This window comes from Macadamia integrifolia, chromosome 10 (assembly GCF_013358625.1).
Source record: "Macadamia integrifolia cultivar HAES 741 chromosome 10, SCU_Mint_v3, whole genome shotgun sequence".
Taxonomy (NCBI): Eukaryota; Viridiplantae; Streptophyta; class Magnoliopsida; order Proteales; family Proteaceae; genus Macadamia; species Macadamia integrifolia.
In genome coordinates this window covers 24,651,257-24,669,537 of record NC_056566.1, presented here as the reverse complement: position 1 = coordinate 24,669,537, position 18,281 = coordinate 24,651,257, and the positions used below count along the sequence as shown (strand labels likewise).

General features: G+C 38.8%; 1 protein-coding gene across 1 annotated transcript in view; it reads left to right on the top strand.

Moving 5' to 3' along the window:
• Nucleotides 1-18,281, top strand: part of LOC122092313 (isoleucine--tRNA ligase, chloroplastic/mitochondrial) — a 48,397-nt gene that overhangs the window by 2,730 nt on the left and 27,386 nt on the right. Inside the window, exons 3-10 of the mRNA XM_042662634.1 lie at nucleotides 105-168; nucleotides 1,089-1,287; nucleotides 1,450-1,604; nucleotides 1,681-1,782; nucleotides 9,738-9,807; nucleotides 11,481-11,593; nucleotides 11,766-11,834; nucleotides 12,991-13,098. Of these exons, the coding sequence (XP_042518568.1) occupies nucleotides 105-168; nucleotides 1,089-1,287; nucleotides 1,450-1,604; nucleotides 1,681-1,782; nucleotides 9,738-9,807; nucleotides 11,481-11,593; nucleotides 11,766-11,834; nucleotides 12,991-13,098 (880 nt within the window). The remainder of the gene's footprint in view (nucleotides 1-104; nucleotides 169-1,088; nucleotides 1,288-1,449; nucleotides 1,605-1,680; nucleotides 1,783-9,737; nucleotides 9,808-11,480; nucleotides 11,594-11,765; nucleotides 11,835-12,990; nucleotides 13,099-18,281) is intronic.

The window sequence follows — 18,281 nt, the reverse complement described above, 5'->3', positions numbered from 1 at the left end:
AAAAAAAAAATGAAACAATGGTCTCCACTCTCAATGCACATTTCAATGAAGCAACTTAGCAATAAATAGCTGTAATGCGCCTAATCACCTTTTTTTTTTTGCAGCAAACTTGACGTATCTGCTCCCAAAATAGAAGCAAAAATGGCGATGCGAACCTCTTCGTACAGGGTACCCTCTCATGCTTCTCTCACTGCTTACATTACGAGATCGTGAACTGTTCTATATGCTTCAATTAATTCATAAGACCCAAGCCTCTGGATTTTTATTTGTTATTTGGCAGTCCTCATCACTTTTTTAAAATGTATATACCAACATTTTGAACAGAGTGATTGTTCGTCAAATGGCTTTAAAATACTTCCAAAGGCGTATGGATAATCTTCAGAACCACATGTTAATCTTTGATAAGGAATATGAGCTGTCAAATGATACATGGAGATGGGAGATTTGGCTGTCAGCTGTTAATGAGTGGTTGCAACGTGAGTTCATCCATTACATTCGTAGGATTCGTATTCTATCTATGATTGATGATGAACAAATCTTAGGTTAGTTTGGTAGCCCAAATGTATTAAAGATGTGTCCAGATCCCCTAGTCCATGGCATAGGTGTAGTTATAGTTTACCGAACCCTTCCTCTCCCCTATCCCTCTAAACATAAAATCTTTGGTGCATACACATAAACTCTATCATGGAACAAGACAAAAAAAAAAGCTGTAATAAAAAACCAGAAGATTTCATAGGATTTGTTCAATGTTAGCCATGTATACTGACTTTCTCCTCATTGTCTCTAATCGGGAGTAATATCTAAATCTATAGGCATAGGAAAGTCATGTGTGTAGGTGATGAACTCTGATACCTGAAAATGCATACCTTTCCGGCTGTACGCTATATGTGATAGGCAGGCCATACTTATTTTGAGTGACAGGGGAAAAATTGATTGGTTTTTACACATGTTTAGGTGTCCAATGCCTTGGGATTTTAAATCATGAATTGGTTATTCTCTTTATTCATCAAAAGGGGGGGGGTTCTTCTCTTTCAATAATAAAGTAGCATCCTGTAAGGAGAAACTGATGGAATGTCCTTTATGACCAGATTTTGTCACAGAGAACTAATATAGGTGGTGGAAAAAGGACAGCTGTTAGCTTATTTTGTTGTAGAAGGAGATCTTTGAGTAACGTCTTCCCTATCTTGAATGCCATGGATTGTTCTACTTTTTCGGGTGAAGATTGTGCTACCATTTCAAAAAGAAAATCATGTGGACTTGTCACTGCAGCAAGGAAGTCATCAGAAGGTATAATTTTGTACATTTTCCCAGTTTGCATAGCATCATTCCATAAAATTTTCTTCATATGTTTGTATTGGGTGAATATTCTTCCTAAGAGACATTCATAATCTGCTTTCAAGAAACAAGAAGTTTCTTCTATGATTGGTTAGTGTGTTTCATCTGCTTCAGGTACAAAGCAAGCAAATGGAAAGTATAAGGACACCGTTGATCTGCCCAAGACAAAATTTGATCTAAGGGCAAATGCTGTTGTTAGGGAGCCACAAATTCAGAAGCTATGGGATGATAATCAGGTCTTCGAAAGAGTTGTCGATAGGAATAATGGGGTGGGTTCGTAGCTTATCTCTTGTTCCTTTTGTAATTTTGCATGAATTTAACTTATGTCTTGAATTACTTTGGCAGGGAAGCTTCATCCTTCATGATGGTCCACCATATGCGAATGGAAATCTACATATCGGCCATGCTTTAAATAAGATTCTGAAAGATATGATCAATCGGTACAAGGTCTTGTTGTTTCTTACTTCACATTTAAAATTTTTATTTTTATAGTGTTCACAACGTATAGCTTATGCAGTAATGAGTATTGGTTCCAGTAGCCTCTACTGCCACATGCATTTTAGGTATAGAAATACATATATACATACTTGTGTACATATATGCATAAAAGGTAATGCCTGTATGAATGTGTATGTACATGCAGTCGTGCATACATATGTACATACATGTATACATTAATGAATAAATCTACATGCGTGTAGACACTTATGTGTCAAATAAAGCTTTCTCACTAATACTTGGGTTGTGTAGAGAATATCCTGTTCTGCTTTTCATCTCTATTTTGGGCCTCGTCTTCTTTAATGATGTACTTATGTCTTTTCTGACTATCTGTTACATGCCTTTGTGCTTTGCTGATGTCTTTTAGAGACTTCCTATAGTGTCTTGTAAGTCATTGAGGCAGTCACCGTCTCCCTTTTACATGACATGAACATCTTGATTGTCTTTATTACATCTTGTCACCTGTTCGTGCTATTGTACATTCTGGAATGCAATCATTGTAATCCTATGGTTTCTAATTGCATGCATAGTTGTGAAGGCGTCGCCTAGGCATTTAGGCACTTTTGGCCACCCAAGGCTATCCTAGGAGTCTCGGCTCTATTTGGGAAGGTTTGGATATCAAAATTAGGCTAGGTGTAAAATGGCCATTTTTCCCACACGATCGCCACGGGAGTCAGCTGGGTCTTGATCATCATCAACAGAAGGGTCCCCCCATGGTGTTAAAATGCAGCATCTACATTTGTCAGCTTGAGTAATCAACTTGGAGAGTTGTTTACCAAAGCCTTATTTTGAAGTGTATTTCTCCAATGGTGTTTCAAGTTGGGCATTGGTGATATTTATGCTCCAGCTTAAGGGGGAGTGTTAAGATATATATATATATATATATATAGTTTTGATTTATGGGTTTAAGTGTGTGTTGGTTCCTTAAGGGTATTTTGGGCATTCATGTAATGTCTTAGTTTGTATTTTGTTATTTCGTTCTTCACTCGAGTGTCGGTCCTAGTTGTGGACCCAATCTTGTAATTTTCCTTTATAACTAATATAAATATATCCCCCACCCCACGGTTTGAGTATCTGCTCACTAAAACTGTGGGCTGCTGTGTTCTCTTGTATTTTATCCTCAGCCTCTCTCTTCTTTCTTATGTCTAGGTACTGATTCAGATTCTGTTATTGTCACAGCCAGTATAGTGATAGCTCTTCATTCCCTCCCTTGATCTGAGGATGTCACAAAGCCATCTTTTGTGGTGAGCCTTTTCTCATAGTTGATCCCGTAAACATATATACCCGCTCCACTAAACAGCTACAGTGGGTCCACATATGCACTTTCACAGTTTGGTTATCTATATTCTAGCTTAGCTTACCTTGCTTATGTTGATGCTTTCCATCTATAGGGCTGTTGTGGTGGACTTCAAGAGATTATTCAGGTAGACGATGACATGGCCGTCGTATGTCAGAGTCCAAGCATTGATCTACTAGTGATTTTGACGTTCCCTGGAATAGTATGTGGTGTTGAATTATCCTAGGGTTGTAAACTTGTAATATTGAATGTCAAATAGTTGGCAATTTGTACTCTATCAAGTGTCTTTGATGACACTTTTGACAATGGATTGTGGATTTATGTACAATTATAATTTATATGGTTTCACTTTCTGATAATTGTGGAATGCTTGCTAATTTTATGTCTCTTCATTCTAATGCATATTTCAATTGTTTTGATTGAATGATGTATTTTCTAGGCCCAAATTATGTGTAGAATAGATTATACAAGGGAAAGGATGTAGTAGGCTATGCTATACACTAGAAACATAGGGTCCAAAGCCAAACCACCGCTTTTATTTTTAATATAATGATTTAAAATATGTATTCATGCTTAAATAGCACTCACTGAAGTTGCTGAAATGGCCCAAATTGCGGTCTGACTTGCCCCTTTTGCTGAAACATTATGGTTTTGGCAGAGGCGAAATTGCCCCCCTTGGTATAGACTAGGAGATCCACTACTAAAAAATTGGTGTTGCAATGACCCAACACCACAAATTTCTAACCAAATAAAGTGCTTAAAGAATATTCCTAAAATGACTTCGCCTCCTACCTTTGGCTAGTTCTATCAGATAACCTCCTGTGACATCACCCTATGCTGGGTTCAGTTTTCCTTGACAACTAAAATCCAGCTTCTAGAGTTCTAGTTCAATTTGGTCTCTCTTTAACTTCAAAAGTCTTACCCACATTATATTTACTTCTTTAACCTTGATCCTTCTATAATTTGTACTGACATTTTTTCTGAAATGTGTTGATTAAGTTTTCTTAGCTGGATAGTTATCGTCAATTCCTCAACATTCTTGAATACCCTTACATAGCAACTAATTGTCAACTACTCCCTACCTATCCTATCCCAACTAAATGGGGTTGGCTAAAAGGATCCTTGCCCTCCAAAAGAAAAAAGAACAATAAAATGCTAAAAGCTGCCATGGTGCCATCCAATATGCATCCAGAAATATCATAAACAATGTAGGTTATGTCGTGAGCAAATAGGGCCAACCATATAAAAGATCTTCAAACAGTATTACCATGATGCACTTTTATAACATGATAAAATATTAGAAAGGTATAGTAATGTGGGATGATGATATGAGCTGATAGAAATCAACCCAAAAGGCAAGAATCCTAGAACTGCACATCTAGTCCGCTTAACCCCAATGGGATCTAGGCAATACTTATGATGTAGCATATCTGGCTATTCTCACGACTGCACCTACCAAGGTTGGAAACGAAAAATCGGATTTCTTCAAACTTCAAAGACACCTACCAAGAAACCTTCAACTTAATCCATCGAGGCTCAGTATGTATGTATTACCCACATTGATTGGTAACACGTCTGCCAAAAACACCTACTAGATAGCCTTCATCATAATCCAACTAGGCTCAATTTGTATGTATACCCCCATTGGCAGAGATATATTTCTATAGTTCCTTCTTCCCTATTCAGAGCAAACAATAACAACAACATAGACTTTACGCAACTAAATGGGTTCGGCCACATGGATCCTTCCTCCCCAGTTAGCTCTATTCAAGGTCATACAAGATACGAGGCCTAAGCTAAGCATGTCCTTCCTCACCACTTGCTTGCCCCTAGTTCTTTTGGTTCCTATAATCTGAATCAAATTATTCTGTACCGGAGCATCTAGAGGCCTCCATTTGACATGGCCATGCCACCTCAAACGACTCTCTCGTAGCTTATCATGTATATCCAGCTCTAATATGGTCGTTCTTTGTTTTGTGCTTCCTAGATTTGCCACACGTCCATCTCAACATCCTCAAATCCGCCACACTTAGTTAATCTATACGATGCTTCTTAGATGCTCAACATTCCGCATTGTACATTATAGCCGGTTGTATGATGGTCTTATAAAACTTCCTTTTAAGATTTAAAAGAATTAGCCAATCGCACAACACTTCGGACGCACATGATCCAATTTTAATCCTCTTGGCAACATCTTCTATATTACCCTCTTTATTTATGATTGAGCCCAAATATCTAAATTATCACTTTTATGAATCTCCCCCTCATCAATATTCACCATCTCATTAACCATCCTAGTGTTACTAAAGTTGCACACCATATATTCCGTCTTAGATTTACTTATCTTAAGACTTTTTGATTCCAAGGTTAATCTCCATAACTCCACATTGATGTTAATCTCTGCTTTTGTTTCAACCACCAAAACAATATCGTTAGCGAAAAACATACAACAAGTAATTGATGCAGCTTGACGATGGAATAAGTTGCTATCTTTTGACTTGATTTTTATTACTTCCTTTATTGGTTAGAGATTAGATTAACAGTCTTTTATTTAGATTTGATTTTTATTTTAGTTGCTAATTAGGTTTAGTTTCCATTTTTAATTAGCTTCCAAAATTATGTCATTATTTTTTTCTTTAAATAGCCCTGTAATGGAGAAGAACTCAGTTTTAGAATTGAATGAAATTGAATGACTGTTTTTGGGGTGAACCATGGCTGCCATGAGCTGCGAATCTCTTGTTCTCCCTCTCTGAAATTCTCTTATCTGCTATTCCCTTCCCTTTCCTCTACAACTCCATCTTCTTCCTTGTATTTATTTCTGTTTGTTACACCTAGCTGCTGCCCTGTTTCTGGCGGTAGTTGCAGTCCCAAACAAGAGGATCAATCTCCCTCACCTTTGATCTGTTTGGGTTAAGCTTTTGAGCGAAGGAAGCCCTTCCATAGGCGACTCAAGCCCTTGAGTTTCTCCTCCAAACTCCTTCCCTGCAGTGAGCTTCTACTCTACAAATCATCCTGGTTGCAACAGTATCACCCAGAATAGGTTCAGAGTTTCATTCTCAACTTCTGGACTGCACAATCGACTGCTTATTGGCTGGAATCAGTAGAACCTGGAGTTGCGATCATACACTTAAAGCTTTAGGTCCATCCGATACCTATTGAAGAACTTCTTCCAACCGAAACCAGTTTCGGTCTCTGCTAGCCATTGTGTTATATCGGGACCTAAGGTTGAAGAAGCAATATTTTCTTATTTGCAAACAAACCCCTTGCTGTTATTACAAGTAAGCCCTTGTTTCATAAAGTTATATTCTATTACTTCCCCTTTACTTTAATAATTCCAGATTTGTCCCATTATTTATTTTCCTCTCTTTTAAGCTCTTAAAATTGTTTCTGAAATTACAAGAATACCCCTCAACCATTACATTGAGCTTCTTAGTCATTCTTGAGGGCCCTAAGTGATCCGATTTCGATCATTGGAATTCGGTTCCGCGTCAGTAACCTCATCTTGTATGCCTCTGGTTAAATTGTCCATGATAAGCTCAAAAAAATAAGGACTTAAGGCTGATCCTTGATGTAACCCAACTATAATTGAGAATTCACTACCCTCCCCCCACAAATTTTATTCTAGTCACCACATCATCATGCATATCTTTAGTTATGTCCACATATTCACATGACACCCTTCTCTTTAGGTTGTACCATATTAACTCTCTAGGTCAATAAAAACCATATGGAGATCCTTTTTTCCTTCTTAGTAAGAAAGTAGCCTCCATCCTGGATCTTTCCGGCATGCACCAAATTGCTTCTCCATAATAGTGGTTTACTTCCACAGGTGGGTTTCAATAACTTTCTCCCACAACTTCATTGTTTGACTTGTTAGTTTAATGCCTCTATAGTTATTGCAGCTCTTAATATCTCCTTTATTTTTCAAAATTGGGAACACAATGCTTCTCTTACATTCATCTGGCGTTTTCTTTGTGGTTATAATCTTGTTAAACAACTTGGTTAGCCATGATACGCCACAAAATCCTAAGTTTTTCTTCCCTTCGATCGGGACCTTGTTTGGGCCTAGCCTACTTTCATCTTTCTTATGGCTTTTAATGCAGACATCGTAATTTTGTATTTATAACTATACTATGTGGTGTCAAGATGAGCAATGCAACTTTTTGGGGCCATGTTACTCGAGTAGACTTCCATCTCTCTTGATATCCTCATCCCTTATTAGTACTCTACTATCATCACTTTTAATACATCTAACATGGTTGAAATCTCTACTCTTCCTTTCTCTCATTTTAGCTATCTTGTAGATAGTTTTTCCCTTCCCTTTGTGTTTAGATTATTATAAAGGTTTTCATATTTCTTCTCCCTTACTTTCCCCACAATCTTCTTAGCTTTGTTGCTGACAACATTATACCTCTTTTTACTTCAGTCCTTCCCATTTTTTAAAACTAGCTTCTTACTCTCGATGGCTGCCTGAAGCTTATCATCCCACCACCAAGTTTCCCTAGGGGCTTGACGATTACCCTTCGATTCCCCTAGAACTTTTTTAGCAACCTTCTTAATACAGACTATCATTTCGTTGCATATCGAATTAGTGTTTCCCTCAAAGTCCCACTTTCCTTGTTTGACCACTTTATTTGTATATGAATCAAGGGAATCTCCTTTTAATTTCCACCAGCTTATTTTAGGGCAAATAGGCTCCCTTATCTTATGTTTATGCATATGGAGGCATATATCCAGGACTACCGGTCTATATTGAGTTGGTTAGGTTCTCCCCAGGTATAACCTTACAGTCTTTAGCCAACAAATTGTCGGACTTTCTAAATAGGAAGAAATCTATTTGGTTGGTATGTTACCTGCTTTTGTAGGTTACTAAATGCTTCTCTCTTAAAAAAATGTTCATAATGGATAAATCATATGCTACCACAAAGTCTAAAACTGAGATCCCCTCTTCATTCCTCTCCCCAATTTAGTAGCCTCCATGTACACCTTCATAGCCTTTATGATCTCTCCTAACATGTCCGTTTAGGTCACCTATTATATTAATCTTTTCACCTTGACCAATACCTTGCATTAATCCATCCATGTGTTCCTAAACTTGTAACTTACTTTCATCCAATCCTATTTGGGGTGCATAAGAGCTAATCATATTGATATCCTCTTTCTGCAACACAAGCTTTATGGAGATGATCCTTTCTCCAAATCTTTTAACATCCATTACTTCATTCTTTGGATCTTTGTCTATTACTATGCCCACTCCACTTCTATTACTTTGATATCCCATATATCAAAGTTTGAAGTCGTCCAACACCTTAGCTTTTACCCTTATATCTAGTCTCTTGAAGACAGGCAATATTTATCCTTCTTCTCCTTACTGTTGGTGTACGATGTCTTGTATTCCGTCGCAATTTAATCCTGAGAGTATTGGTGTAGGAGCCTCGACAGAATAGAATGGTGGTCCCGCTTGCCGGTAAGCGGACCTTGGGGTTTGCAAGGGGCAGGAGGCCCCCTGCATAGTGGGGGTGTAAGGGGGCGCAACCCCCGCTCGAATTTTTTATTTGAGGGTAGTTTTATACTTTCCAGTATTAGGGTTTTTCGCTATATATTTGTAGCGAGGTTTTCTTTCTCTGTAAAGCAAGCAATACTGAGAGGTGTGAGGATGAGCGTTGTAACCCTATTCTCCATTAATAGTGAAGCAGAATCTCATCTCACCGAGGACGTAGGCAATCTTGCCGAACCTTGTAAACCTGGTTTAATGGGAAAACGTTGTTGGGGAAGTCGAAGAAACTTGCAAAAATTATTGATGAAGATTGGGAAGAGATGGAGGAAAAGGTGGTAAACACTATCCGATTGAATCTTTCTGATGATGACCTACAATATTTTGTGGGTATCGAATCTGCACCGTAGTTATGGGCAAAACTTGAAAGCATCTACATGTCGAAGTCTTTAACGAACAAGCTGTTCGTGAAAGAAGCAATTGTATTCTCTACTGATGGAGGAAGGTACGAATCTATTGCAACATCTTAACACATTCAATCAGATCGTAAGTAAACTTGCAAACTTGGAGGTTAAGATCGAGGATGAAGACAAAGCGTTCCTGTTGCTGTCGTCGCTCCCATAATCGTATGATCATATGATAAGGACTCTCTTGTACGGGAAGGAGACCTTTGAGACGGATGAAGTTGCTGCTGCCCTCATGTCTAATGATACACGAAAAAAGGATAGCAGTATGAAATCTTGAGGAGAATGTCTTTTCGGAGGTGACAAGGAGCAGGAAAGAGGGAGATCAAATCAGAAGGGATCTGGGAAGAGTTGATCGAAATCAAAAGGGGCAAAGACAGATCTCTTGTTCTATTGCTAGAAGGAAGGCCATCTGAAGAGAGTGCTTGAAGAGGAAGGCTGATTTGAAGAAGAAAGATGCAGATAAGGCATATGAGGAAGCTAGCTTGGGCCTCTAACAATATGCATATCTATTGATTAATTTATTTAACATGATCGATGTGGAAAATTTTTATTTATATACTTATATTTTTTTTGTGATCACATTTTTCTTAGCACAATCTTTTCATGCTGTCCTCATTCATAATTTTATTTTTTTGAATATTTGCAGCTTCTTCAAAATTATAAGGTCCATTATGTGCCTGGATGGGATTGCCATGGCCTTCCAATTGAGTTGAAAGGCAAGTATTGCTTGGTTTGCTGGTCTTGTTAGTGCTGGCATCTCTTTCTACATCATATGTTACTTTCTAGCTTGTCAAGATTTATATTCATATCTCACTTGTCATGATGCTAATTACTTTTTAACACCAAATATTATAAAAGACCTGCTAGATAGAAATTGCCAACTAATACATGAACATCTGTGGTATGTTTTTAAGTATAAGAGTAGATGTTCTGCTAATTTTGTCCCTTTCTTAATAACCTTGTCCGGTTCTTGTAAAATGGTGGGATATGGGATTGTCAACATTCATCATCATATGATGGCATAATCAATTTCGTAATATCGATTGAAAATATAAGTTGCTAAATTAGAGTATTAATTTGTTCAATATTCCGTGTCAATTTTTCACCACAATGCTTTATAGTCCTCATGATCCTTACGTAGTCTGCACGCAATATCTGCCATGTGGCAGCTTGGATGGGTCTGAATTTTGTGGACCGGTAGACCCAAGGGTAATGTGATCTAGTCTTCAACCAGAAAGGATCGCGGACATAGTAAACAGAACCAGGATAGGGAAATGTCGCTTGTGTGAAAAAAAATCAGAAATAAGCTAAAATTACAGTCGATGGCAGAACTGACCTGCTGAATCTGATGGGATTCTGACAATAGAATAGTGGTTTTCTGAATGAGTCCTACTACTATTGATGTAGATCAAAGGTTCAGAATTCAAACAATGGTACATTTGTAGGAAGAAGAGACAGCCAGCAACAGCTTACTTAAAGCCTCGTAGGGCCGGCCAACCCAGCCTTCAAGCCCATCGAGCCAGCTTTGCCCAAAAATAGCAAATCTGTTTTTTTTTTTTTTTTTTTTGGAGTTTTCTCTTCTAACGGGAGAAACCACTGGAAACTCACGAAAGGTTCAAAGTTTTGGTTGAAACAGTGCTTTTTTATGAACTGTTTTGTACCGAAATAGAGTCAAAGCTGAATATTGGCCAAAATGCGCAAATTTCGGTCAACACTTTGTATTCCTACCGAGTCGCACCCAGTTTGTTTCAACCTTTGTCGAAACTGAAATATTTCGCAAAATCTCAGTGTTTTCGACCAGGATTTCAAACTATTTTCTTGACTACTGACTGTCCTTGTGATTCTTCAATGTGCATGCTGACTTAACAAACCTACCCTTTATTTCATAAGGTAGGGATTGTTTTCATTGGCCCACTACCCAAACAGGTTGGATCTTAAAATCAGCTTACATCAAGCCTCTAAACTTAGTCAGTGGTTGGTCCTTTTCAGCTGTTTTATCATTTTTGTTTTGCCAAAATAATTCTGCTCTCTTTCTTTCTCGGCTTATGTTATGGTGTTTTGGCTGGCCATTTCATCCTTGCTTTTTCTTATATCATCAGTTTGCATGAATTGGGTTATTATAGGTATCTGTCTGCATTTAAATTTTGGTTACTGTACTGTTCTTGTTAATCAAAAGTTTGTCCTGAAACTACCTACCGAATCTAATCGTGCAAATTTTCACGTTCAACTAAGGAAGTTACAATTTGGAGGCCAGGAGGGCCTGAAAGAATAATATCGAAAACATTTTGACCAGAACTGGAATGAGGAGAGACTATAATATTTGCACAAAACTATTTCTTTAAATCTTTACATTCTCCACATTGGTAATTTAGTGACTGTTGAATTTCAGTTCTACAGTCAATGGATCAAGATGCTCGAAGGGAGCTCACACCATTGAAGTTGAGAGCGAAGGCTGCCAAATTTGCCAAAGACACTGTTAAAGCTCAGATGAAATCATTCAAGGTGATTCTAATTTTTATCTAGTTTTAGATTTTACTTTTTATTCTAATTTTTATTAAAATAAAGCTGAATGATACAATTATTCTGCTACAATAAATGTCTTCACTACAATAAATGTCTTCATTTATTGAGGGGAAGGTTGAATGCTAAGTTTTTGTTCTTTGAATTCTTGCAGCGCTTTGGGATTTGGGGTGACTGGAATAATCCTTATTTAACTCTTAATCCAGAATATGAAGCTGCTCAGGTGGGTTTGACAACTTGTTTCTTCTTTTACTATTTTGGATCATAGTTGTCACAACCCCAAGGCAAACCAAGGTGCTGGAGGGCTGTCTAAGCACTTAGCTGACAAGTTGCCTGCCTTAAGTCGAACAAGGCACCTAAGGCGATCAATTGTTATTTTTTATTTTCCCTCATTTCTAACATTATTGAGTATGCTATATATACCTTATATCATGAAAAATCAACATGAAACCATATCAATTCATCAGAAATCAACATTAAGTAATGTTAAGTCATCAAAAGTCAGCATTTAGAGAAATGTTCTAAATGTTCTTGTTCTATAATAATTTTGATTGGTCAAATGATTTTATTTTTATATGAAACATTTTGTATTATTTAGAGCACAAGACCAGCTTTCCAACAAGTTTGAGATTACTTAAGTAAGAGTTTTAATGACAAAGTTATGTTCCAGTCAAACTTATTTTAAAGTGCGCGAATGCTGTTAAAATCTCCTAAATGAAATAATTTTATGGATATCATAACAAAAGATTATTTATCGGACGTTTTGCTTTTAACAATGTTTTACTATGATAAGATTTATGAAATTTTCAGAATTGAGAAAATCCTAGCATTTAAAAGTTGAAAATCGCCCATACAACCAAAAATTAAATTTTTATTTTTGGACTGCTGGTTAACTTTTTATCCTTCTAGAATTTGAATTTTTTTTTTAACTATTTTTATTGGATTCAAATAGAGGGTATCTGCTTTTTTGTATAGAATATCTTAGGTAAATGACATATGATATAATTAAGTGCTGCACCTTGTAGTAAGGGGCTAGTAAAATAAGACGACAGTTACCCAGACTCCAACTAGGCTGCCTAGTTGTTGCCTAGGCGATGCTTTGACAACTATGTTTTGGATGCTTGAATTCAGTGGTTCAAATGACGTTGAAGATTGTTTTATGTGAGTATTGGTGCTATTTGTTTCAATGCATCTAATGATCATATCAACTTTTGAGACTACTCTTTTCATACTGTGGTTTTTCATGCCACACCTGGACAAGAAAACTTAGATGGCTGCAGAAACTCCAATTGCATTATATTAAAGGATGCGTATGGCTATCTGTTTCACCAGTGGGGTTACTAAAAACATACTTACTCTTGCATATTTTGTACTGCTAGATTGAAGTGTTCGGTCAAATGGCTATCCAAGGATATATTTATAGAGGTCGTAAGCCAGTCCATTGGAGTCCGTCATCACGCACTGCTCTAGCAGAGGCTGAGTTAGAGGTAAGAAAATTTATGATTGTTTAAATTTCTATTACCAAACCAAATCCAGTTTTGTTACCAAATGTGATACTGTGAAGTTGGTGTGAAAACTCTTCAATGCAGTTACAAAGAAGAAAAGGGGAAATTATTCTGGCCAACTGCGTATGGGCTTTCCTATGGAGTATAGGAGTCAGTCTGGTCATGGGTTAGTTTAGGAATTGCTTTGATTATTAGTTGATGTCCTTGAAAATATTGGAATTATATTTGTACTTTCGCAGTTTGGTGTTTATTCATCGAGTCCTAGTTGGAATAGGATAGTGGGCGAGCCTGTGGCATAACGGTTAAGTTGCACTATTACAATATGTTGGTCACAGGTTCAAAACTTGGAAACAACCTCTCCTGCAAAGCCAGGGGGTAAGGCTGCGTACATTTGCCCCTCCCAGACCCTGCAGCAGCGAGAGCCTCGTGCACTGGGTTGCTCTCTGCTTTAGTTGGAGTAGGACACCTTCTAGCTGGTGATAGGTCTGTTTAGCTAAGTTTGATTTTGTTTTCAGTGTCTGTTTAGGACAAGGTATTAGTCACTGCAGTTCAGTTCTGATTCTATCCAGAATCAAGTCTACAAATACATATACAGGCCCATGGTCATAACCAATGATTTGATGAATTGAAGTCTCAATTTTCTGGTAAACTTTGCTGTGAGAATTTGCAATAATACTTGGTGGATTCCAAGGGAGCCACAGTTGGATTCCTGTTTGACCTTATGTCTTCTATCTTCTAGTTCAATTTTCAGGTCAGATTCTTCACTTACTAATCCGCAGCACCCATGTTTTTCTACTTATTTTCATCTTGCTTTCTAGTTCCATAACTCTCTCAATTCTGCATAGTTTCATCTCAAATTTCAGATTGTAGTTCCTGGAATTAATCTCTCTTAAATTCTGGTTTGCAACTCTGAATCTTACTGTCGAAATCTCAGTTCTACACAACCTGCCTGTTTTCCTAATTTCACTAGGAATACCCTGCGCACCTGTGTCCAGATCTCAGATTCCCAAGCCCTTTCGCAGGTAGCTCTTTAACCGAGGCTTATGTTTGACCAGAAAATCAGGTCAAACTGATCTTTCTATTTCTATTTACAAAATACCTGCATGAGTTGCTTATTTTCTATGTTTTAGAGATCCTAGGTTGCAAGTCTCTTTTCAATGTGGGATTAGATTTGCATTTCTCTTTGATTAGGTTCTATGGACCTTAGGCTTCTTATTTTTTGGTTTTATCATTGTAATGGGCTGGATTATGAAGCCCAATAGGAGGTCTTAAGGGTGCACCAGAATTATTATTATTTTTTTTTGTGGGCCTATGTCTAGAGTCCAAATCTAGAATGTTATCTTATCTTACCTAAGAGTCCTATTATTAGTTATTTTAGGCTAGTAAGAGTTTTATTAATTTGAATGGCTCTCCCCTCCACCATCCCTCGGACATTAAAAATGAGGCCTCCTCCTTCTCTGATCTCTTCAATCCCACTCAAGTCACTGATCCCCCCCTCTCCCTCCCTTACTGATCAACAAATTTGTCCCGATCATCTCCTCCCATCTCTTCAAGCTATCCCCTCTGATGAGGAGATCTCTGCTGCAGTTCTTTCCCATAAAACAAACAAAGCTCCTAGCCCTGATGGGTTTAATATGGGATTTTTCACCTCTTGCTGGGATATTATCAAGCTTGATCTTATCAGAGCCATCAAAAGCTTTTTCTTCAATCCCAGCCAGATTAATGGAGTAAACCACACCTTCCTTTGCCTCATTCCCAAATCCGAAGGTGCCTCCTCCATGCAGGAATTCAGACCCATCTCCCTTTGTAATGTGATCGACAAATTCATTGCCAAAATCTTAGCAAACCGCATTCAAGTGGTAATTGACTCATTGGTGAGTCTGAACCAATCTACCTTCATATCTGGGAGGAGTATTGCGGACAATATCATTCTTTGCAATAATATAGTCCGTGGATTTGAGAGGAAATCTCATGGATTGGCGGCCCTCCTCAAGATTGATCTTCATAAGGCTTTTGACTCTATCCGATGGGATTTCATCTCTAAGGTGCTCCTCCAAATGTCCTTCCCCCCAAACTTTGTCCGCTAGATCGTTGCCTGCATCTCTTCCCTGAGCTTCTCCGTTCTGGTCAATGGCAGTCCTGCGGGATACTTCAAATCTTCTGTTGGTAACTTGGTATTCGCCAAGGATGCCCCCTCTCCCCTTTTCTCTTCTCCCTTGGTCTTGAGATCTTATCCTGATCAATCCAATCCTCTACTAATCTCCACCTCATCTCTCCCATCCCCAGGTGTAAGGCCCTCTCCCTCACTCACCTTGCATTTGACGATGACTTGATGATTTTGTCCAAAGCAGATCACTCCTCCATCTCTTTCATTATGTCCTCTCTCCGTCTCTTTGAGCATCTCTCGGGTCTCCAGATCAACCTCGTGACATCCCGCATCTTCACCTCTAGGATTGAGGAAGCTTCCACCAACCGCCTTCTCGATATCACTGGTTTTGCCCTTGGCTCTCTTCCAGTCAAGTATCTTAGTCTCCTGCTCATCCCTGCTAGGCTCTCTGGCCACCACTGCACCCCAATCCTAGACCTCATTCGGAAGAGACTTTAGCTGTGGAAGAGTAAACTCTTATCCTATGCTCGAAGGCTCGAGCTTGCTAGATCAGTCCTCCAATCAATGTTTCTTTATTGATCTGGAATCTTTGTCCTTCCCTCCTCCACTATCAAAGCAATTGAAGCTCTCATTTGCTCCTTTCTCTGGAAAGGCTCAGACACTACAAAATTCCTTCATCCCATTAGTTGGAAACGTGTTTGCCTTCCTAAATCTGAAGGAGGCCTGGGCCTTAGGCGAATCAAAGACATGAATTCTGTGGGTATTCTCAAACTCATCTGGAGAATTGTGTCTAGGCAAAATAGTATATGGGTTTCATGGGTTTACTCTTACCTTTTAAAAAATGATTCCCTTTGGTCTACTTCTCCTGGCCGGGAAACGTCTTGGATTTGGCGAGGTATCCTTAGCCTTAGACCCTTGGCTTTAAATGGCATTTCCTACTCCATTGGCAGAGTTAACTCCACCTTTCTCTGGCTTGACCCCTGGCACCTAAACCGTCCAATTCTCCATGATATCAGCCCTAGAATCATCTATTCCATAGGACTAGACTGTCTAGCCACTGTCTCCTCCATCATCCGGAACGACTTTTGGGCTCCCCCTCACTCCCCCCCTTGGCTAGCATCTGGTCCAACCTCCCTCCTCTTGTCCCAGACCTCAAAGATAGAGATGACTGTCACTCGGAACCCCTCCCCCTCTAAAATCTTTACCTCTTCTTCTGCCTGGAACTTAGTGAGAACATCTGCCTCTCTGGTTCCATGGAGAAGACTCATCTAGTTCAAGGGAAACATCCCCCGCCATAGCTTCACGGCTTGGCAGGCCCTTTCCAACTGCCTTCCCATTAGTCCTTCCTTAACCATAGACACATCCATGCCCCAAACGCCTGTTGCCTTTGTTGGAATGGAAATGAGGATGTTGATCACTTGTTTTTTGACTGCCCATTCTCCGCAATCATTTGGAAAAAAGTCCTTCGTAGCTGTTGGCCCTCTAGCAGGAGATCACTTCCCTTCAGTAGAGAGTGGATATGGGTGGATATGATATATCGGGGGTCCTCTATTTGTGACATTGCTGGAAAGCTTGCATTCTGTGCTACCATCACCCACTTATGGATGGAAAGGAATCTTCGAAAATGGACCTCCAAATCTCGTTCTTATGATCAGATTTGGAATGCCATCTATTTTGATGTGTCTACAAAGCTAGCATACTTGCCCCACCATCCAGTTAGAGACTTCCCAAGGAACAGGCTCATTGTTGTCTCCTGGGGACTCCCTCCATCTATCATCTCCTCCCCCCCCCCTCCCCCCTTTTTTGTGGTTGGGCTTGCCCTTTATTGTCTCTTTGTGAGGCCTTTATTGTATATTCTTTCTTAGTTTGCTAATGTACATTGAGTCGTCGACTGAAATTATACTACATAAGTACATGTATAAGTTGCTAACTAAAAATGTGGAATACATTATTAAAAGTTTAAAACAAAGAAAACATAATGTAAATGATCCAAAATAAATAGTAATATAATTGTGAGTTCTCTCAACTCTCAAGTCTCAAGTTTCAACATTCAACATTCAACACTTAACACTCAACAGTCAGTACTCAATAGTCAATTCCAAGTAAGAGTGTCTAGGCGGATCCAGTCCACGAGCTGCATATCATTGTAGATGTTGTAGCCGCTCCTCTCAATGCACCACATGTAATCCCTCACTGCCAATCTATAAGATGCATCATCAACATTAGCTAGGTATCTAGCGTAGGGAATGGCTCAGTCACAATGATAGGATGTGGATGTGGCACACAAGGTTGGGATGGATACCCAAAGATATTGTTAACAAAAGATGACCGCCACCTGAACTACCCTGCTATCCAAATGAAGTAGAAGATCCACCATACTGTCCATACCCACCACCATATTCAAATGAATCAGTGCTCTCAAAGGATTGCACAAAAGGTTTGGGGAAAAGGTGATTTACCTTTTTGGTCCAAGCTCCCTTCCTTAGGTAGATTTGCTATGAATGTGTAAGATCTAAGCTTAAAATGAAGAATTGACGGCACAAGGGCAAAATCTTGAGTGTCTTTCCAAGTTTTCCACTTCACAGAGAAGAAATAGGGGGAGAGGGTTGAAATTTTGAAATAAGAAGGCTTGGTTTCCCATTTAAGAAAGTTTTATAAAGGATGACCCATTGGTCCACTTGAGAATTCCCACATTTCTAGGAAATTTCCCTATGTGCGAATTTTGGTCGATACTGGTCGAAACCAATGACTTTTATAGGTCACATGGTATTTGGTATCGGAGTCTTGGGATACCGTGGAAATGTGGAAAATTTCGACGGTATCGGTGAAAATCTTGAACCATGCCAAGGTTTAAAATATCGGGTTTCGACCCTTGGGGAGACCAAAATTTTGGTGGAAATTTGGGAAATTTCGAGGCAACAAGGGAAATTTTCCCGGTTTGGTGGAAACTTTGGTTTTGACCCCCCAAAGTGCGTTTTTTTTTTGCCTGGTTTTTTGTGTACATCCTATTTAGACATTTCTAACCCATTCACATAATTAGTTTTATTGAAAAAGACCT